We start from the raw sequence: 22,859 nt of genomic DNA, 5'->3' as shown, positions 1-22,859 counted from the left end.
GGGTAATAATGCAAAATGAAATAGCTGTGGCAAGGCAAATATCTTGCTAGATACGAACGGTCAAGATTTGTGGTAGGTTTTAAATATTTTCACTTCAGTTATAGAAATTCAGTTGGGACTATAACCAAAGTGGAATCGTGGACAGTTTTGTTGCTTTTTTTTTGGGGGGGGGTGGGACAAAATATCTCGAAGGTTATTATTTTTTATGGCACTCCTCTTGTTGAAATACAAGACACAATGATAAAAGCAGTGATGCTGAAGTTCTTGTGAATAATCTTACAGATACAACCAAACAAGGTATGCATTGAAAACTGATGTTGACATGGCTTTCGAGCTAGCTAATATAATATTATTTCATGTAAGACTTTGAATAGCCTTCAGTCAGTATTGTAGGTAACTTTACAAATTTAGTCTCTTATGTTTTTATTCTGACTGTTTCTGTTTTCTTCTCTCTTTTGTTATCATAGATGGAGAGGAAGGGGAAGTTTGTAGAATAGGATTTTCTGATACGATTTTCTGGTACGGTTTGTATACCCTGTGTAAAACAGTTTCAAAGAAGAAAGTGGGTAAAAACAACAACATTTTGGTGATTAACTTGCTGTTAATATATCTTTAAAAATAGGTCAAGCAAACAACGATCCTCCACCAAATAAAGTTGTATAAAGAAGTAATAAAAATGAAATGCCGTTTCCAATCTGTTCGCCATTTGTGGGTGTTCTAAGCGATACGTTCTTCCAAAATCTGCCAGGTCTTTGAAATTAATCACAACAAATGAAGAAATTAAACAAATCTTAAACATTTCGAATAAAATAATATCGTTTTGAAATATTGAAATATAAAAAATACAAAAAAAAATACACGTGAAACTCCGATTATAGTTGTACTTTTTAAAACATAATGACCGACACCCTTAGTTACTTTATACGAATACAAATATTCGGTCAGAAATCGCAGTCAAATCCGGTTATCATGGTAATCGTTGAACGGTCACAAGTCGGTTCGATTTGGTCTAAATTAAAATAGAGAGAGAGGCAGAGAAAGGCATTGTTACCAAATAGCGTATCTATCACCAACAAATCTGTATAGGTAAAATGGAAACATTTCCGAATTTGGACCGATGTACCCTCTACTAAAAGTAGTATTTTATGATGGATATAGAGCAGGGATGGTCAGGGATGTATAGTGACCCAGGGGAATCAACCCCCCCCCCCCGCCTCCTTTCTCACAGTTTTCTGTAAAACCCACCCAAAGTAAAAGGTTTCATAAACTATTATTTATATATATATATATATTAATTGATATATATATATATTTATTTATATATATATATATCAATAAATATATATATATCAATTAATATATATATATATCAATTAATATATGTATATATATATATACATATATATATACATTTATATTTATATTTATATCTAAAACAGATAATAATCTTCATCCTATCCAGAGATGACAAAGTCTAGCTTTTAAATCATCGTGTTTTAGCAGCTTTGTAAACCTTTGATGTTCTTTATGACATATATAGACCAATATTAACGGTTAAACCTTCTGTCTCCTAATCTGTTTCTACCAATCGAATAATACAAGATTGATATAGACGTAGTCCTGCTGCATCACTGATCCGGAGTCTGTAACCAGCGATGTGACGTCATTGACGTACATATCCTTACCACGATCTAGATGAGATTTATGACCAGTGACGTAGCAGTGATGCAAGGGATCATAGTATCCATGCATACACTGTCGAAGTGGACATCGCACCTGATCTGTCGAAAACAACCATGTATGCGAAACAAAATGTAGAAGTCTTACCCTAAAATGGCGACTACATTGGCACCCCCGTACGGGGATCGCAAGGATCAGTACAAGTGCTCTGGCAATTAGAACCCCAATATCCTGCGTCACAAGCTAAAAGGAAAACGATATGAAACAAGATTGAAAACTCTGTTATCTGTAGTGTTTCTATTTACAGTTCTGTAGAGTAACACTGTCTCACAATGTACAACATTTCCTTGTTTGATGTAAAAAGAAATAAATACCAATAATAAATACCCAAAAAAACAAACAGTATCGGTATTAGACTGCACTTATTTTGTTATTTGAGATGGTAGTGTTTTTCGTATATCCCATCCTTTTCATAATAAGTGTATTGTGATACCTATAACGACCGAGAATTTTGGGTACAAGTTGGTTCAGACGCATATACCATGCCATTAAGCGAATCGTTATGTTGTAGACAAAAAAAATTATGACAGATATCCTGTCGATCGAATTTGTCTAAGTACCTTGCATTATTATAAAACGATGTATTCCATGATTTGGTTTCAACCTCTTGCAATGTATTATCATTATTATACAACAGAAAAAAAAAACATATTATGGTGAAGGAGGAGTCGTATGAAGGAGGTATTTGAGAGAGTGTTGTGGTCAAGTGGTTAACGCAGTCGATTTGTGATCTAAGGTTTGCAGGTTCGAGTCCTGGCCAGATCATTAAGTTGTGTCCTTGGGCGACGCACTTTATCTCCATTGCCTCTCTTCACCCAGGTGTAAAGCCGGGGACCTGTGAGATCAACTGTCAGGGCGCTGTTTAGCTGCTGCCATATGGAAGGACTGTTTCTATGTTTGACAGGTTATCGTTGACAAGGGAATTATTGTAATGCGCCTTGCATTTTCTAAAAATCTAAAATATTATGTTACCCTCTAAGAAAGAAAAAGCCTCAACGATTTAGTACCGGTATACGTTGGGGGGGGGGGGGGTGACACATTGGGGGGGTGACACATTGGTGGAAGGGGGAATGACACATTTGCCTGCACTGCTCCAGTCTCTGCTTTATAAGATTTTAAGACTTACGCTTAATGCAATCAGGAGCTTGTAATCCTGGATAACATTTACACCCGACCTTGCCGGGGTTACAGATCAAAATGTTACTGCAATCACTCCCTGGAAATACATCACTGCACTCGTATGAACAACCTTTTCCGATTTCGCCTTCAGGGCAAACTAAACAGTAGGAAGAAAATAGGAAAGGGATATTGAATGTCATGAATAACACAACGATGAACACGGTTTTATAACATAGACAGAAAACAATAAGCAAAGAAGCAAACAAATTCGTCAGTCAATCAATCGATCCATCAGTCAATCAATCAATCAAATCATACATCCATCCTTCAATCAAGTGCTTTCAAATAACTGCAGTAAAATCAATCAAACCATCTGTCAATCAATTAAATCCTTCAACCAATCAAGCAACATATCGATCGTTCAATCAATCATAAATAAAGTGCAGTAAATTAATCGCGGTCAGTCATTCAAGCCACCCATCTGTCAGTCAATCCAGAAATTCATCCATCCATCCATCCATCCATCAATTAAATAGTCAAATCAATCAAACACTTTCAATCACAGTCAATCCATCAAGACATCCATCTGTCCAGTGATAACACAAAGAATCAAGTGCAATATCATTCAATTCATCGATCATTCAATTAATCCATCCATCAATCAATCAATCGAGCCGTGAATTTATCTAACCACCCACACATCCATCCAACTATAAATCCATAAATTCATCCTGCTATCCATCAAACAATCCATCAATTATTCAATAATTCTATCAATCAATCAGTAACCAATCAATACAGTCTAAGATTAAAATAGTCAGACAAGTTTCCTTTTAATACAGCAATATAGTTGGCAACTGACGGTTTATTGCTAAACATAACTTCTTACAATAATGTAATTATGTCTGACAACCTACATCGATTGTTCCTCTAAATTCCAATTAGTAAGATTGTAATTAATCAACCTAATTAGTCACGTGTTCACGTTTCAAGTAATTAACTTATACATTTATGAAGAAATGACTATTTCGAACCTATTAAAAAATTTAGCAAAAAGTAACTTTTGTTATTTATATATCACACATATAGAAAAGCAACATTTAACTGATGGACTTATTTCCAATTAGGTTTCAGCAAAGTTCATTATGAACCGGTTTCTTTTGGTTTCTGTACAAACCTTAACTATAAAAGGTTATTATTCTTTGGGAACAAGTGGTTGGCTAAAAGATACTCGAAGGATAAAAATAGCGCACAGCATTCTAATGTTTGGTTATCACAACAGTGTACGCTTTATCAAATTTGAATACGCGGCTCTTACCATCCTCGCATGTATCTCCAGTAAATCCTGGGTAGCAATTACAAAGTCCGTTGACGTCATCACAAACACCGTTTACACAATCGCCACATTCGAGAGCACAGTCAGCACCAAACCATCCATGGTTACAACCTGTATGGATATAAATGAGAAGGGCGCTTTGTGGTATTGGTGAACATTTAACTCTAACAACGACAAGTAGTATATAGCACACAATATGTGTGGACCTGATCAATCATTATAGCGCTGCACTCTGTAGATGGGTGGGTCTTGGCTGTGTTCTCACGGAAGCTTAAAAAGTCGTAGGCTTTAACTGTATGAAAAACGGCTGTGCTTATATGACGTATCCACCTTGGTGACAAATATCCAGCCATTGTTTATCCTCCTGGGCGTAAGGTCGGTGGGAAAGGGCCAGGCATGGGATGGGTTGGTGTTGGGAAGGGGTCAATAAGAATATCAGAAACCATAACATACCAACATTTTGTAGGAACTTACTTCTAACACAGAGATAAAAGAGTGGATGCCATGTCCGCTTCTCTCTCCCTGTACGATAAACTTCATAGATACTATCGGATAGTCCGCTACCAGACAATGGACAGACTAGGCTCCCATCGCATGATGGGACTGGCACAGGATCGTTTGGATTACCCATTGTGTCGAAGGTTGTGCAACGCCATCTGAGAGTTGGCTCAAATCTATCCAGTCCGTCTTTGAGAAACTCAGATCCGAGGGATACGCTTTGGTCTGGACTTATGGTGTATGTATAAAGTGTGTTGACGAATCCTTCAAGGAAGAAAACAAACAAAATATAACAACAGATACTGAGGGCAAATTTTATGACTATAGTTTATTGACATTTTTTACAGACATATATATATATATATATATATCAGATTAAAAGATTATGTATATCAGATTAAAAGCGCCAGGGGTGCATTCTGTACAATCATAACACTTGGGTAATACGCCCTTAATGACAGTTATCCAAAGCCAATTTATACGCTTTAACACTCCAGTAGAATCACTGTGGTCGAGTGGTACGGACTTCGGTTCATGACACGAAGATCCGGGGTTCGATTCCTACCTTCGCCTGATATATATATATATATATATATATATATAATACATGGCATTAAAGGATTGTCACTATTTTGAATTTCATGCATTTTTTCTTCATAAATAAAAGTTTGGTCCACTTCTGACTCGTGGGTGTGGATGGGTGGGTGAAGGAAGGAGGGGGCGGGGTAAGGACGTGGTCAGTAACATCCTAAATATCCCGTGAAGTACACTTTGTACAGGTGCATTTTTGCTACCAAATGTTCGCCCCCTCTCCCCACTTTTATACCCCACATGTGCGCATGCCTGACGAAAAGGAGTGCGGGAAGGGTTAGAACCGAGGGCTTAGATTAGCATTGGCCTTTCCCCACCCCTTCCCCCATTGGCCCCTCCCCATTGTAGTCGTGGTTTATAATAATATCGTCAAAGTCCAGAAAGTATCGAGACAAACATGTCCTATTTATGATAGGGATAAAGGTGGATAACAGCTAACGCAGACATCTACGAAAATATGACTATTTCATTGACTGAGAAATCATTGGCTAAAAATGTAACGTCACAGCAATGGCTGACGACTTGCGTAAATGGCATCATTGATCCAACTATGTTTCAATTCTTTCCTTCTTTTTGTTTGTTTGTGTTTGTTTTGTGTTTTTTGGGAGTAGATATATATATATATATATATATATATATATATATATATTTATATATATATATATATATATATATATATATATATATATATATATATATATATATATATGGTACATTCCTTTATTTTTACAGGAACAAAATAGCAACTTGAACATAAATTATTATAACACATACCACTGTTTTCGGTTGCAATGCATGGTATCCACTCTTCCAGTAGACTGTCATTGTCTGGATCAAAATGAGCTCGGTAAACCCCGAAGCGTCTCCCTCTTGATTGCGGTGGCACAGCCGCAGAGAAACCTTCATAATAAGGAGACGTGACAGCATTGCTCTTTACAGTATGTATGGGGAGTTTAAGCCATCGTCCTGTCGGCGCCGCTCTGCCAACATCGATGGTTCCTTCTTCAGTTGTAACACCCACCACACATACATCACCTCCACTTCGTCGCAGTGCAAGAGGGTTTTTAACCAAGCAGCAGGCATCGATACGTGGTATTGCGACTATTTTGTTCAAAGACGAAGGATAAAAATAAAGAAGAATGAAACTCAAAAGCTTTGTGTACCATAAAGCCGGATCTCGAATGAGATACTTTAAACAGGCAGGATTATATATATATATATATATATATATATATATATATATATATATATAGGGCTATATATATATATTTATATGTTTTTTATATGCATATATATATATATACACACCCTTGGATGACAATCAACAGCATTTGTCCCTGACGGTTTGTAACTTATTGTAAACAATAAGTCCCTATAACCCCAATATTACCCTAATTTACTTTGTGTTGAATCTGTGAAAGTTTCCTAATTTGCGTTAGACTAAGTAGGCCAGCCACTTTAATTAATGTGCTTCAGTTTCATGGAAGGGTCATTGCAAGAAATTCAAAAGTAGTAGTGTTAGTAGTAGTAGTAGTATTAGTAGCAGTAGTAGTACTTTGTAATGGTCTTGGTTAATAAGTAGGATGTCAACGTTGTGCCTAAAGGTCATCCTTCAACAATAGCTAGGACTGTATACTTACCCACACATTCGCCTGCAAGTGTGGTATCAGTATACGTACAGTTCGGTGCTGCGGAGTTCTCGCATTGACATGTATCACCGCCCGCATCGTCGAAACAGAAGCCACAGTCTGTAGCGCATTCGCATGTTGTTTCTAATAGTAACAGAAATATTTACATCGCCATGGAGGAGACAAAAAAATGAAAAGACTTTGTTAGCATTATGTAGATTTTGTAGAGTCCCAGAAATTCATCTTTGCCATATTTTAATAGCATTTGACGCGTTACACGGTAGCGGTATTTTGAAGGTATACACACATGCGACTTTTAAATGTCCCATCGTGGAACGCACGATATCACATCTTGTTTCATTTCTGTGAACATCAATGAAACCCAAAAGTCATCTATCCAATAAACGATATTTGGACATGTGCTACGACAAAAGGTGGTATACTACCAAAACGTACGCCACCTTCTAAGGAATCGTATCACTTCCCTTGTAAATTGCAGCTCGGTTACACGTAAATGCATATCATCGGCGTTACTGAGCCTGCCAATTAGAACGTTAACATCGAGACGTCAGTTCGTCGTTAGTCAGATTCATCTGAACAACGATACTGTGCAAGGTATGAATTTTACATTCCATTGCTTAAAGTCTCAAATTGAACCTTCGATCTTTCCAGCTTACTGCACTAAAAGCTCAGTGAAAATGACAACGTTCTATGCAATTTTCATATCAATATTCATTATTGATTACAAATTTTGAGCTGAATAAAATTCGCCAATTTTTTACGAGTCCTTTGATTTTGCAAACTTCAATCACAATTTGCAAGCCCCGCCCAACATATCATTAACCAATCATTTATTTTGTTTATGACGACCGTGAGGCCTAGGACTACTTTCACTTTCGTGGCTAGCCTGTCATAGATCCGTTCTCTTGAATAATAACTTTCTCTCGGTATTACCGATGTAGCTTGCGGAATTGTGTCATTTCCTTCCATTGCAATGAATAAACAGGTGTTTTCAGACGTTTCCTCCGTGGAATTGTAATAGGTGGATGATAGGACTGCATTAAATTCTTGATCGGGCTGCATGTCTATACTATTTCGTTTACATTTGTGTAATGAACATACTGACATACGCAGTCGCAGTGATTTTACGGTAAATCGCTCGCGCCATAAAGGGCAACAGAATATAAATTTCTTTCTTACGATTGCGACAGCTTTTCTCCATTAAAACCACCTGGTGAGAGTGCATTTAGAATGAGAAAGATTTAATCTACTTCGGAAGTTTGTTTTCCGAAATTCATCAGCAAACATGCATTGGGACTTTAACAGTAAGGATTCTTAGAAAGAGAACCTTCTTTAAAAAAAAAAAGAGAAACAAATTCAGACGACGCGCTAATAACTCCGCCTGCGTCAGTTGTTTAACAAGATCAGCAGAAATTATGTCATTGCATGTTCCGGTTTCCACAATAGTGACATGTCGCCGCCTACGATAACTAATCATATAAAACCTTTATGGCTATACTCACCTTTAAAACGTGTCACTAACTAAGAAGTTTTTTTTTATGATCAACACGGCTTCTTATACACGGCTTCTAATCTACCCGGTAGAATAGATCTATGTAGAAGCCTTCGGCCATCTGACTTGATTTGATTTAATTTATATCTAACACCACTTACTTGTATTTAGGCTTTGGACATATTCTTGTGACGAATTGATAGAACTAACGTGATCGTACACATTAATAGTACGTCGTCAGCACGACTACAGGTACGCAAACTTCGCAAACGTAACCGGTACTTGAAATTAATACTTGGAACTTCGAAATGACAAAACAAATGGACCCATGGCTTTCTCTTAACGCGTTTGCTCGTTGGTAGCATAAGTTCAATTTGTTGCCAGTTTATTATTTACCAAGGATTTGTTATAATGATCGTGCCTACCACAGTGGTTCGCTATCATTCTTGGCATTGCTAGCCACAAGGATATCTCTTTCCTGTTCTATTAACTCACGTATGTCCTATCATTATGAAACAGCCATTACTAACATGGTTGGAAAAACGGTTCATTTTAGTTTCCTCTTGTAGTAGTGTACTAATTTTTTAGTAAGTTAGCAGTACACTACGCTTCATGGCACACCAGTAACATCGTGCTTTGGTCGAAATCAATCGGGTGGTTGCACTTATTTGCATGGTATTCGTTCGCCAAAAGTCGCACAATAGCAGTTTATATAGATTTCATAATTCAGAAACCAAAATACGAATAGTCATATATAAATGGCGCTGACTCCAATTTCTACGTACTTTTTTTTCTGTCAGAAGCAGTGACCTCACCCCATCCCCAACCGTCTATCTCCGACGCCTTCAAAATATCTGATCATTACCCCCACCCCGGGCGTAAATTACCCCTAGGTTAGGAACCACAGCTCTAAGCAATATTAGATAACGTACCACAAGCAGCTATACAGGCTGAGCCACACACAGACAATCCATTTGCGTCCCCATCGATGTTTCCGTCGCTTCCCGTTTCCAACACTTGTATGTCAACTCGTGAATTGGTGGGAACATCTAACAACCAAGGTTCTATCGGGTACCTGGATAATTCATATTGTGTATCATCGCCACTTATCAGTTCATCAATAAGGAAATAAACGTATCCATCCGCAATAGCTACGCAGCTGACTCGTGCAGCCACATCCGAAAAAGTACCCATCGTAAGTACTGATATAGCAGTCACGTCCAATGAAGTGTCTGCTAAGCCATCCCAGTGTAAGCGTAGGGCACTTGTTTGAGTGTCAAATGTGACAAATATGTAAACGTCTGTAATGAGAAAAGAAAAGAAACCACACACACACACACACACACACACATATATATATATATATATATATATATATATATATATATATATATAATTAAATTAATATTTAAACAATTAACAAATCGATAAAGACTTCGGACCCTAAATCGACCATCAGTTTCACAAATATTTGTTATTCGTTCGTCGTCTCTCTGTACCTACTTCGCATTCTGTATAGTCATGGTTGATTCGGAACTAATTCCATCAGTGCCACTTGTAGTTATCTAAAGTCAATATTTCTTCGTGGTATATTTTGAATTTTCCAATCCACTGCCAAGTTTTGCTAAGATATTGTTTCAATCATTCGTATTTCGTCGCTGCATTCATAAACATTGTTTGCATTCGGCCGTACGACTTATATTCATCCGAAACAATTGCTTTTCTAATTCATTCAGTCACTTTTGATAGCATTCAAACGCCATGGTTGCAATTTTGGGCCAGTAAATCACGATTTCGTCCATCCTGATTAGATTGCGTTATATTCAGCGGTTGCTCTTGTTGTTTTCAGTTGTTATGCATTGTCATAAAAACGCAATATTTACACGAAATGCGCGCAGCGCTATTGCATTCGCTGTTTCATTCATTGGCATTTTATGTCTTAACCAGAGTCCCACTGTAGACGGAGTTGCGACCGTAACTTGTACATTATAAGCCATACTTAGTCCAAATTGCTCGCTGTGGAACGTTAAGCGTTCAAGTACCAAAAGATTGTACAGTTCAGATAAACAGTCGCATAAACCTTCATTTTTGGCTGAAAATATTTTCCATTGTGTAATAAACCACCGTTTCAAGCAAAACTGTCTTCACATATTTTGAATATGCCAGAAAAATGCTAAAATGGTCAGATATATCACAGTTAATGGGAGTTGGTATAATATGACTTTCAGTTGTATGATACTGGTCCTAACGCACATGATGCATTGAGTTAGATTGATATTTACATTGGAGATTTGGTCACAAGAAGGAAAGGAGCATTTCAAAGCACCTATACATTGATCTCCCTCTCCCAACTCCCTTCACACAGTGACTAATATTCTGTTCATTCCAAGACTTATTGCAGAATTGTTCTGATGTATGCTTGTTGAACGAATGCAGTCCAAGATTTGTGGCAATTAGGTAGATTTTATATCTTGGTAAAGAATTAATCCATTTCATTATCTGATTGCAAGCAAAGAAAGGAGTGTAATGTATCGAGAAGGGGGTTGGGGAGGAGATGAAAAAGGGGGGGGGGGGCCTGGGAGTGCTTACTTTGGTAATGAATATGTATACCCTTCTCATCCGTTTCACTCACATATGAATGTACCCAATGTCATTTAAGTAACACGGCAGCGGCACATAGGCATACATATTTAATATTAATTCATATTCTTGCCCTGATCTCTCTATTTCTAGCCACCTACCAGGCCTCGACAAATTATTTAAAACTACTCGCCAACTGACGACCGAGTCTAAAATTCTACTCGCAAAAACTTTAAATTTAGTCGCCATTTTTCCCGCTAATTTTTTGTGTGATGTAAGCCTAGGTAGTATGGCCTAACTTAGGATATCGCCGTATAGTGTTACTGTTAGTTGTTTACAGCATAAACGATCTATTTAAATTGTGGTTCGTCAAAAGTGTTTAAAACATGGTATAAATATGTGAAAATATATGACGGTGAAACATCGTTAGCATTGTTTAGGACACAAAAATAAGCAATGGCAAGGCTGACAATCTGTAACTTTCACTTGAAATGACATCAGACTACTGTATCAGTGTATACATGTGTTAGCATCGTTTATAAGTTAAGATAACGCTTGGCACTGACAATTATTATGATTATCGATCGATTACTGAGTGTCGGATTTCATTGGTCAGGTCTCAAGAATTATCAATTTTGTTTTACTAAAAATTAATCCTATAAACTCGCTGTAGTTCATTTCGAAATATGTAATGTTATTTCGGCAAAGTTATTATTTTACGTTTGTTCCCTTGAAAGTTCAGTTCGTATCACTACACTTCGTTAAAAGTCACCGCATCTGAAAAATCTCCGTACATAATGTACGTAAAAATAGTAAGCGATTTTACACAGTTATCTCCCATTGACATTGGTCGTTGAACAAAAACGCGATTTGGGCTTGCTTCAAGTTCACTGCAATCAACTTTCTTATAGTAATATATACATTTACTGTTGCTGATGAAGGAAGAAACCACAAAGCCCAGATAGCAGTTACATTGTGATACTTGAAAACTTTTTTTGTGAAAATACGCGGGCTTTTTTCCTTTTTGCACACATTTTTTTCAGCTAAACTTCCCGCGAATACTGCTTACTTACTTATCTTTGTGAAAATGAATAAATGATAGTGTTGAATGAATTTGAATCGTTCGAAGATACGGATTGGGGGGGGGGGGGGGTGGGGGGGTTGGCAAACTAGTTCTTCATCTGATGAGTCCCTTGTTGGTGGTGATTTGCGTTTTGATGTTGTGTTTGGGGATCGATATCCGTCGGTGTGACGTCGCCCTTTGCTGAAAAATTACCTCCTGTCAATTGATGTGGTAGGGTTGAAATCTGTTATGGACAGGACATTCTCAGAAATTTGCGTTAAATCATTTAGAATCTGGGGCAAGAGAAGTGTTCTGTGGGATGTTTTGATTCTATTGACGGTTAAGAATCCCCTTTCACAAGCATTACTCACTGGCAGAACTACCATTACTTTAAATTATTCAGACAACAGAGGAAAGTTGCAGCCTTCCAGGATTACAAGCTGGGATAGGGAACCAAATAGAATATTTTTGCCACTGACTTGAGACTTGAGTTGAGCCCACTCTTTTAGAATTTCCTCCTACATTTCTTCAAGCCATCTTGGTTGTTCTGATCATTTAGCAGCAAAGTACTACGATGATCAGCCATCCTTCCAAGTTCTTCAACACCCGATGAATTCAAAGTTTCGTCTTTTTTTGCTGGCCATAATAAGGGTCAATAATTTGGTAACAGAACTGAAAGTTTGTCGACAAATGCCGAAGCTATGCCTCATATAACTGACTTGTGTATTGGGATACAGTTTTTTGCTTATTGACATGTCAGGTACGGCTTTATCGTGCGATTGCGGTTAACCTACTGACAACACTGTTTTCATTTGTACCGATCGTACATACAAGGTACCCCCGTTTGAGTTGTCGTTACGCATTTAATTAATCTTGTTGTTTTCCATTTTGGTTACACCTATCGTGCATCATTTAGTTTAATCGATTAGTATCAAGTTAGTTCGAGCTGGTGAACAGAGCTGTTCCTTAGGACCTACTTGTTACAGTGCACTTGATAATACTACTGTGATGTGTAACATTAGGCAATACGCCTTTCTTGTTTGGCTCACAAGTAAATAGTAAGCCTATCGTATAAAGTCAGTGAACGAATGAGCCCCCCTCCCCCCTCCCGCCCCCCCCCAAAAACACAATGAACAACCGAAAAGGAGTTCACACTCCATTGTGACGGTGGCAGTAGAAACCTATAGTAAGTAATTGACCTGTCATGGGTTCGATACCTGACCGGCCAAAATGTATGCTTACCAGAACCGTCTTGGTGACATGCTATGCATCGAGGTTGTCTACCCAGATTATTTGCCGACCTTGTAATTGGATCCCCGGCGAGGTCATTACAGTCATAGATTCGTGTTCGTAAGATAGTGCATACTATGAAGTAACTGTTTAAGCAGAGAAATATTAAAGCATCATTCATAATACGCATGTTATCATGTAATTGAATAGTCCAAATGGTAGTTTCAATACTGCTGAGTTGAACACATGCGTATTATGCAAATTTCCACATGGTAACTCAGGGGCGAGACCCAGTAGGAGACGGATTTCCGAAAAGTTATATTGCAACATATAACCGAAGATCGCATTACAATGAAGTATCAGGAGTGTCCATGGAACTTGGGATAAATCAAGTACAATCAATCACAAAATCTGCTGTTTGTTTTATTATTTCGTTAGGAATAGCTAGATAGATAGATTGGAGAAGAACGAGGCAATCAGAGTAAATGTATAGTAAGCTTAATAAAGCATATTGCATTTCACGACTTAAAGTATAATGAATCACAAGTATCGAAGATTAGCGTTTAACCGTTGATAAATCATCACAATCACAACTTACCAACCGCCATCTGTCGAGAATCCAATGCCAGCCCTGCCCTCAGTTCCTAAACTTTGCTCTATGACATCTTCGACGGGATCCGTCGTTATTATGATTACGAAAGTATCGTCGGAGTCGTCACAAAGGCTCACCGCTAACAAGTTGCAGCGACACGCAATCGATTTGAGAGCTGGTGCGTTGAAAGAGAGAGAGATGAGAAAGGGAGGCAGAAAATGAAACTAATACATTCGAATTTAAATTTTATATTAAATAGAAAGACTTTTTTTGCTTTTTATAATACATTGTCACAGTACCTACCGTGTGTCATAAGTAAAACATTTCATTACACACTACACATTACCATTACACATTACCACACACATGACCGGAAACGTTATAATTCATCAATACTTAGCACGTTCCAAACATGAAATGCATTAAGTAACCATTCACATAATTACATTTTTATGTGCACTACATTATTAATATTTCTAAATCCAGATGATCATCATCATCATGATCATCATCATGATCATCATCATCATCATCATCATCATGATCATCATCATGATCATCATCATCATGATCATCATGATCATCATCATCATCATCATCATCATCATCATCATCATCATCATCATCATCATCATCATCATCATCATCATCATCATCATCATCATCATCATCATCATCATCATCATCATCATTTCAAAACGTTTCACACAGACATCAATTTATATACATTTTACTAATCTTTCAGGAAGAATTGCGGAATTATACACAAGAAACATACATAGAAACGACATCAATCTCATTAGAAAGATTGGAAAGAAAGCACACACACACACTAAAAAAAACAAAGGAGCTGGGTGTGGGTGATTTACTTCGTCCATCCGGAGCTGTATAGATGAGCGTATCAGTATCCGTATCAGTAATCTTGAAAACAGAATCCCCTGCGGTGTAGTAGAAGTCGGTTCCGTCAAAACAAGATTTTCTATCGTCGGAAGTGCCAAGATTTAAGGGAGACGGGGATCCACCTGAGTCCCTGGTGTAGATATCTGTCCCAACATCGTAGTAAATAATGGATGGTGGAGGAGTGGGTTGACCTACGGTATAAAAAAAAGAGAGGACAGTATATGACAACGTGTAAGAAATTAATAGCCCAAAACCAATCAGTAATTTTTAAAATATGGCTGAGAGAGCTACAGATATTAGTAGAATATTTTGAACGTGAGTCATATATAATGTGACGGCATGGTACATAGGCCTATAGTTTATTGCATAGCATAGTACATACACGCACGCACGCACACACAAACATACATATATATATATATATATATATATATATATATATATATATATATATATATATATATATTGGCTATTAATTGCTTTCTTACCTCAAGTAGACAAGCTTTTGTAAATATATATATATATATATATATATATATATATATATATATATATATATATATATATATATAAATGGTGTGCAAAAGTCTTTAACATATACGGATGGATTGTATCAGGTCCACAAGCTTTAGAAACATTTAGACAAAGCAGCTCCTTTAAGACAACCTCATCCTAAAATAAGACCGTATCCAGTTTAGGACCATCACTTCCCCCCTGAAAATCAGGAATACTATTCATATCTTCCCTTGTAAAAACCGACACAATAAAGTTGTTCAAAAGATCTGCAAGATCCTGACTATCGGTAACTATAATATCTGCCTGTGGTGCCCTAAGAAAAACATCTCATCTTTAACTTTCTGAACTGACATAAAAAAGAAGGCCTTTGGTTTATCCTTACTATTTAAGGCAATTTTATTTTCGAAATTCAATCTTCCATCAGAGACTAATCGTTCTACCTTCAGCTGATGAATTTTAAACTTGGCCAATAGAGATTCAGAATAAGTCCTCCTATATCTTCCACATTTTACGTTTTTGCCTAATTGCACACCTTACTTTCTTATTCATCCAGGAAGGCATACTGCTTTTACGACGACGATTCTTCCACGGAACATGATTTTCCATAATGACCTTTAACTTATCAGCTAAACAAATCCAAGATTGAGAAGCACCCATATCTCTAAACAAATAAATCTAATCTGTACCCTTTAGTAAAGTTTCAATTGCCTCTGTATCTGATCTCGAAAAATCAGGGACTTCTTCCTTGCTAACAGAATTTGCGACCTTGCAAACAACATCAAAAGCTAGTATATCATGATCGCTATAGTTCCTAGTTTTCATAGACCAGTCAAATCAACAAAATTGCTTGGATCAGAATTCAGGACAAGATCCAGGATGTTATCCCCCTAGTAGGGAAAGTATCATGCTGATGTTAAACGCAATCTTGCACAACATCTAGAAAGTCATTACCCTTCCTATACCACTGGAACCATCTATTTCAATTAATGTCAGATTCATAATGCCCTTTTACAGGCCTCTTATATTGTGGTTCTTGTTCAAAGCCAATTCTACAATGGGTGCTCGTATGAAGCTTCACTTATCCATATCATTGCTCTCCGTTATTTGACTATAGGCTTCGATTGACTGTTTTAATTCTGTAAAACTGCTTTAAAAATATAAACTTCATAAGATAAGTTCCAAGCGATTTGTATTGTGTAGCTACGCATACAAACAACAAATTATCAGTTGATCCCGTGACTCTACTTTAATTTTGTTTTATATCTGTGTAACAGATTTTGTGTCCTGTCGTTGCAGGTTGAAATTCTCATACTCAATAAAATGTGAGCAAAACAACGTTTCTACTGCAAAGGTCTGTGTTGGTAAATATATAAACATTATAGGAACTGTCTCTTCTAGATTATCGGGATATTCTTCAGGGGTTAACTGCAAGGGCGGCGGAAGCACTTTTAATCTGGGGGGGGGGGGGGGGCAGGGGGGCACCGACGTCGAAGGGCACTTTGCAGAAATTCGATTGGACTGATGCAGCCTGATATTTAGTACCCTTAATAACTCTTATTGTATTATCTTATTTGCGTATACACATCACTCCATCAACGCCACAACCCCCCCCCCCCCCTCCTCCTCAAGGAAACAATGCATAGGCCTACTAGCACTGCAAAATCTAATGTGCAAATTGGGAAACAAGGAAAAGACAGAATGAGGTGAAATCATTATAAAGTCCAAGTCCCTGCACACGCGATCGATATGCATGAAAGCAAATGAAATATGTCAAAATACTGAAAGAAAAATAATTTGCTATGTGTTTTTCAATGGTTAAACTGATATTATTATGATCATTATTATTGTAACGACTTTCCCAATAATTCTAACCAATTTGGAAGGGTTATAACACGGCAAATGATTGTATGTTATTGGCATGCGATGTAATAACCAACGCATGCCTATATGATATGCACATTAACATGTTGAACGCGCGCGTAGCGCCCGAAAAACTTTGGTAATATTATTCGTGCAAGTCGTTACAGCCCCCCCCCCCCCCCCAAATCAAATTGGGCTCCTACGCCTGTGGTAGTAAACATTTAAAACTTCCCGAAATATTTCATTCGATGTGGGTTTCGCTTTGTAAACTCATTTTTATTTAGAAATTTTTATGTAGAAAAAGGGCACATTTTTAACCTGAGGAAAAGTGGGGGAGCACGTGCCCCCTGTGCCCCCCCCCCCCCGGTTCCGCCGCCCTTGGTTAACTGTCGAAATTCTGTAAGGCCATTTTTTTTTTTTTTTTTGCTAAAATATGTGTCGATCTTTGTCCTTTCTTCAGTAATCAATTTGATAAAAATTAACTGTATATCTTTTCCAAACTTCGATAACCTAGATGCAAAGTGGACAAAACTTTGAAATAGGATACACGACATGAATAACTATAAGTATGTTGTGCTGAAAGCCGAAAGTAATAGCGTTTATCCCCATTTCCTTTCAAGCATATCACTGAGTAAAGATATGAGTAAAGAAAGGTCATATCTGTCGGACGGTAACTATCAACTATACCATTCTACTAAATCAGTCGATGGCTTTGCAATTGAACGTTGCACTACACTCCTACGTGCAGTGTATATAATCTCGTGGGAAGTCCGGACGGGATTAGACAGCAGAATAAATCTCAACAGACTCAGTAACCCAACCTGCGGGCGATGGAGCCCCATAGAACAAGTGGCACATTTGACGTTTCGAAAAATATCAGCACAATTACGCTAAATAAGACGAAGCACATAACTGAGTATTTAGACGAATACAACATTTAAAGATAACACATATATTGCTGAAAACAATTGAAATGTATATTAAGATAGATGTATCTGTATGCTTTCGAGTGGTAGACCGGAGGTGGGGGGAGGTGGGAGGGTGGGTGATTGTACAAACTCTGTAACCTATGAAGAGACCCTTGTTCGTAAGAAATGTGAAGATAGTTCCCGCTTTTGAAAAGAGCGTTTTCGATTGGTAGTGGAGGAGTGGATTGAACTGAAACTCCATTTCATGATCGATTTTGTTTTAGGCGTGATCTCACTTCGGTGTTATAGCGAACTTCCATATGAACGTTTGTACATGGAGCACTCTGCGTCAGTCTTGCAGTACCAACGCAAAGAGAATGAGTACCAGTACAAAGTAGATTGTACCTTTGTTATGAGTATGAGTACAAAGTAGATTTGTAACTATGTTATGCGTATGAGTATACAATGTAGATTTGTTCTTTTCTTATGAGTATAAGTCGAGGTAGATTTGTACCTTTGTTATGCGTATGAGTACAAAGTAGATTGTACCTTTCTTATGAGTATAAGTACAAAGTAGAATTGTACCTTTGTTATGAGTATAATTACAAAGTATCTAAGTTCGAGTTCCATGACGTGTATCTATACTAGATTCCGAAAGGTCTATGGAGTACAAATCCATGAAGGCGATGGAGTTTAGAGTACGTACTCGGGTACTCCATACAAGACTGCTCATATGCCTATCACTTAATAGCTGAGACAAGATGATGTATACAAACCTGGCTAAATGGGGGATTAATTTAAACAATTTCACTCAAATTATATAGATAACTGTCAGCTGATTTCGTTTTTTTTTTGGGGGGGTGGGGATGTTCTCTCAGTTTCCTTAAATGACCAAACTTGCGTTTTCGTATAGCCTATAGTTAAAAATTGACCAAACAATGTCAAGTATTTAGCAGTAAGATGAAATGAAAGAAAAAGAGCAACTTTACAACAAATATTAATATTTTTAGAGGGGCTGCATGGGGGATCGATACCTTGCCAACAGGTTTTAATTTTAGTAAAAATCTAACAACATTTGAACACTAGTAATAATCTTAATAATAATAATAATACTAATATTAGTAATGAAAAAAGAAAACAATAGTCACAATGGATAAAACTTACCCGATATCCCTGCAATGAAAGCAAAAACCAGTACTAGGCCTAAGGTAGCCATAGCGGAGACCTTTTTTCTAGTCTGCAAATGATGAGGAGCTTAGAAGTGGTACCTTCCCCGATATGTAAGTGAGAATAACATTTCGTATCAAAGTGACCGCTATATAAATTGATCGGTAATCGAGAAGGGTGGAGCTTTGTACTGAGGTCACAAGCCGCAAATGTAAAATCAATAAACCCAACGTCTTTCTTTTTTGTCTCACGTTTTTTATTGTGTACTAGTATAAAACATTCGTACTTTCATTCATCATACGATTTGGCTAAACCAATACTACACGGATTACTGGGAATCAATAAATGACACTCTGACAAAGCGTTTTTAAGCCTTTTAATGATTAGTGATGCGTTGGCTGTTTAAGTTCGAAGTCAAACCAAATTTTCGAGGGGAAAAACACCCTGTTCATTGCAGATTTTTCCCCACTTCCTTGTCAATAGGCAATAAAGGTAGACAAGTCAAATAGTTCACGACACAACAAATTCCAGTCGTTTCAATACAAGCTTACCTTATACATTTTGGATATCAAACTGTTTATACATGCTTCATTGGGTAAACCGAAATGAAAGAAATGTTGATAACGGGGAAAGCGCAAAGAATCCCAACAGGTATAACTAACACAGAAGGTCGCATATAAAAGATCATCCCCCTTCCCCTCCCCTCCCACTCCTCCTTCCCATTCCCCGCCCACCCCTCGCCCTTGCCCAACCCCTTCTCTCACTAAAAGAACGTCAAGCAAGGGAAAGTATTGAAAGATGACTTTGTACAGAACGTTAGACTTGATATGACATAGAAGAAAAAGAAAAAAAAACTATTGATTGCTAGTAATAATGCGTGCCCACTAGGCTATGTGTTCTAGGTTTCGAGATATACACTTTTTAAAATTAAGCTAAATCTCTCGGAAGCTCAGGCCTATCTGCTGATGACGTCCGTGAATCACGAGTGCAAGCCTCAATGTTAATGTAAAGCCATTGTTTGTTCGTCGTTGTTTTTTTAATTCTATAACGAATCAACTCAAAACATATACTTTGAATTAAATATGCACAACAAAGCCATCTCTGGATGTATCAATTGTTCCTGATCTACTGGTACTTCAATGTAAACATGTTATTTTGAGACCATAAAATATATATTTCCCTAGCTACTGAGTTTTGTATTGTTTCTTAAGAACAGAAATACAACAGGGGAAGGGGTGACCTTATAGTTAGAGTGCTAGACGAAGCAGTCCATTGACGTTCGATGTTTAAAGGAGTTTTCCTCAACCCCAGGCGCGGCGGAACGGAAAAATTATTGGGGGGGCTAATGTGTGGATACTACCTAAGCGGAGCGCCACCATCGGTTGGCGCGGAGCGTACCCCAAAATTTTGGGTTTTTTCAAACCCCCAGATGGCCGGAAACGGCACTTCCCGAGTGTTTTATGCTGCGAATACCTGCCCTAAAATATGGGTCTCAAGCCTGCAATTTCTCAGATTCCGTAAGTCTGTAAAAACATTGTAATTTGTATATTCGATGGTGTTTAAGAGAGTAGCTATAACTCGTAGTGTACCCGCAAAGACGTTTTTGAGTGTAGTAAGGGCAGTGGCGGAGCTAGGGGGTTTTGGTCAGGGGGGGGGGTGCAAGAATGGTCTGTAGGGGCGCTTTCGACACTATCTAAGCGGAGCGCCACTACAGGTTGGCGCGGAGCGTACAGAAAATTTTCGAGTAAAGATACTCCTTAGATTGCAGGAAATGACCCTTTCCGGGCCATGCTTATTTGCAGATAAACGGAGAATAAATAGGTGTCGTCGCCATTTTGTCGGAAAATTACACCAACAGAATATGACAAATGTCAATAGGTATATGAGAGCGCAATAAAATAGTCAATAATCGCGAATAAGTAAACAAGTAGTGAAAAGCTGAAAAGGGCGCCAGCAGTCCATTTGAGTCCGTCAGGGGGGGGGGGGCATCCGCCCCCTGACTGTATATATGGACGCTCCGCCACTAAGTAAGGGGATGTTGGAGAACTGGCTGAAATGAGGCAAGTCATTGGCCTAAGACGAAGTTGTGTTACGCTTACCGGTACTCACACTCACTGCTTCCACTTTTCACGGGGCGTGAAGACGCGGTTGGGGTGACAATGTGGTCAATAGCCAGGGGACGGGCCGAGGGTCCCCAGCAATTACTAAAATTATTACACCTATGTAGTATACGTGTGCATCGGACAGATCGACAAGTATGCATTGAAAAATGGGCAGATGCACGTTTCGGAGCCTTGGTAAATATTGGGGGGGGGGCTTATCATGCATTTGCCCCCTCAACTTTTTCATTGGGGGGCTGAGCCCCAAGCCCCCCCCCCCCCGGTTCCGCCGCCACTGCTCAACCCGTGAACGTGTTATAGAAATACTAAGATCTGTATTAATAGTAAAGATCTTTCAACTGTCCATTAAGCTGAACCACGTAAAGAAGGTATATGTTCGATTGCTCTCCACCTAAAACGTGGGAATTGTATAATATAAAAAAGGTATAAAATGGGTGACCCAAACAGGTGCAATGGAGCTGCAATTGTGCAGGAACCATGCGGTCAACACTGATAGAGTCCGGGAAATGTGGATGGCCCCGAGAAATTATGGGATAAATGAAAGAATACTCTCTTTTGCATATACTATATACTTTAGAAACACAAAGGAATGCAAAATGATGGGCGGAAAACATAATTGTTGACAGGACTCGATGAGGATGTCGAACAATTTTGACATTTTATATCACGTGACGTCCTTGTCATGCACCTACCAAAATTAAAAAAAAAAACACGGCTCGATCCGTTTAATCTGTTTTGTTTGTGGTTTGGTTGTGGTTGTTGTTGTGTTTGTGGTGTGGTGTGGTGTGTTGTGGTGTACAGTGTTGTGGTGTGGTGTGTTTGTGGTTGTGGTTTAATGCAAAATGAAATAGCTGTGGCATGGAAAATATCCTGCTAGATACGAACGGTCAAGATTTGTGGTAGGTTTTAAATATTTTCACTTCAGTTATAGAAATTCAGTTGGGACTATAACCAAAGTGGAATCGTGAACAGTTTTGTTGTTGTTGTTTTTTTGTTTTTGTTTTTTGGGGGGGCAAAATATCTCGAAGGTTAATCTTTCTTATGGCACTCTTCTTGTTGAAATGCAAGACACAATGTTAAAAGCAGTGATGCTGCAGTTCTTGTGCATAATCTTACAGATACAACCAAACAAGATATGCATTGAAAACTGATGTTATACTATTCACAGTTGCCATGGCTTTCGAGCTAGCTGATATAATATTACTTCATGTAAGACTTTGAGTAGCCTTCAGTCAGTATTGTAGGTAACTTAACAAATTTAGTCTCTTATGTTTTTATTCTGACTGTTTCTGTTTTCTTCTCTCTTTTGTTATCATAGATGGAGAGGAAGGGGAAGTTTGTAGAATACGGTTTTCTGATACGGTTTTCTGGTACGGTTTGTATACCCTGTGTAAAACAGTTTCAAAGCAGAAAGTGGGTAAAAACAACAACATTTTTGTGGTTAACTTGCTGCTAATATATCATTCAAAATAGGTCAAGCAAACAACGATCCTCCACC

General features: G+C 38.0%; 2 protein-coding genes across 2 annotated transcripts in view; both read right to left on the bottom strand.

Annotated features, from left to right (window-relative positions):
- Positions 1–590: 590 nt before the first annotated feature.
- Positions 591–19,447, bottom strand: LOC139978662 (uncharacterized). The gene is made up of 12 exons (XM_071989045.1): positions 19,239–19,447; positions 14,760–14,981; positions 13,897–14,065; positions 13,311–13,444; positions 9,358–9,726; positions 6,925–7,056; positions 6,059–6,385; positions 4,670–4,957; positions 4,178–4,306; positions 2,867–3,016; positions 1,828–1,923; positions 591–1,009 (listed from the first exon to the last, which is right to left on the bottom strand). The coding sequence occupies exons 1-11, from the start codon at positions 19,288–19,290 to the stop codon at positions 1,841–1,843; spliced, it is 2,055 nt and encodes a 684-aa protein (XP_071845146.1). The 5' UTR covers positions 19,291–19,447; the 3' UTR covers positions 591–1,009; positions 1,828–1,840.
- Positions 19,448–22,802: 3,355 nt separating this feature from the next.
- Positions 22,803–22,859, bottom strand: part of LOC139978624 (uncharacterized) — a 7,182-nt gene continuing 7,125 nt past the window's right edge. The window contains exon 6 of the mRNA XM_071988987.1: positions 22,803–22,859. This exon is cut by the window's right edge and continues 359 nt beyond it. The gene's annotated coding sequence lies outside the window, so the exon portion shown is untranslated.

Source organism: Apostichopus japonicus, chromosome 2, assembly GCF_037975245.1.
Source record: "Apostichopus japonicus isolate 1M-3 chromosome 2, ASM3797524v1, whole genome shotgun sequence".
Lineage (NCBI taxonomy): Eukaryota > Metazoa > Echinodermata > Holothuroidea > Aspidochirotida > Stichopodidae > Apostichopus > Apostichopus japonicus.
The sequence above is the reverse complement of the archived record's forward strand: the minus strand, read 5'-3'. Positions and strand labels throughout refer to the sequence as shown.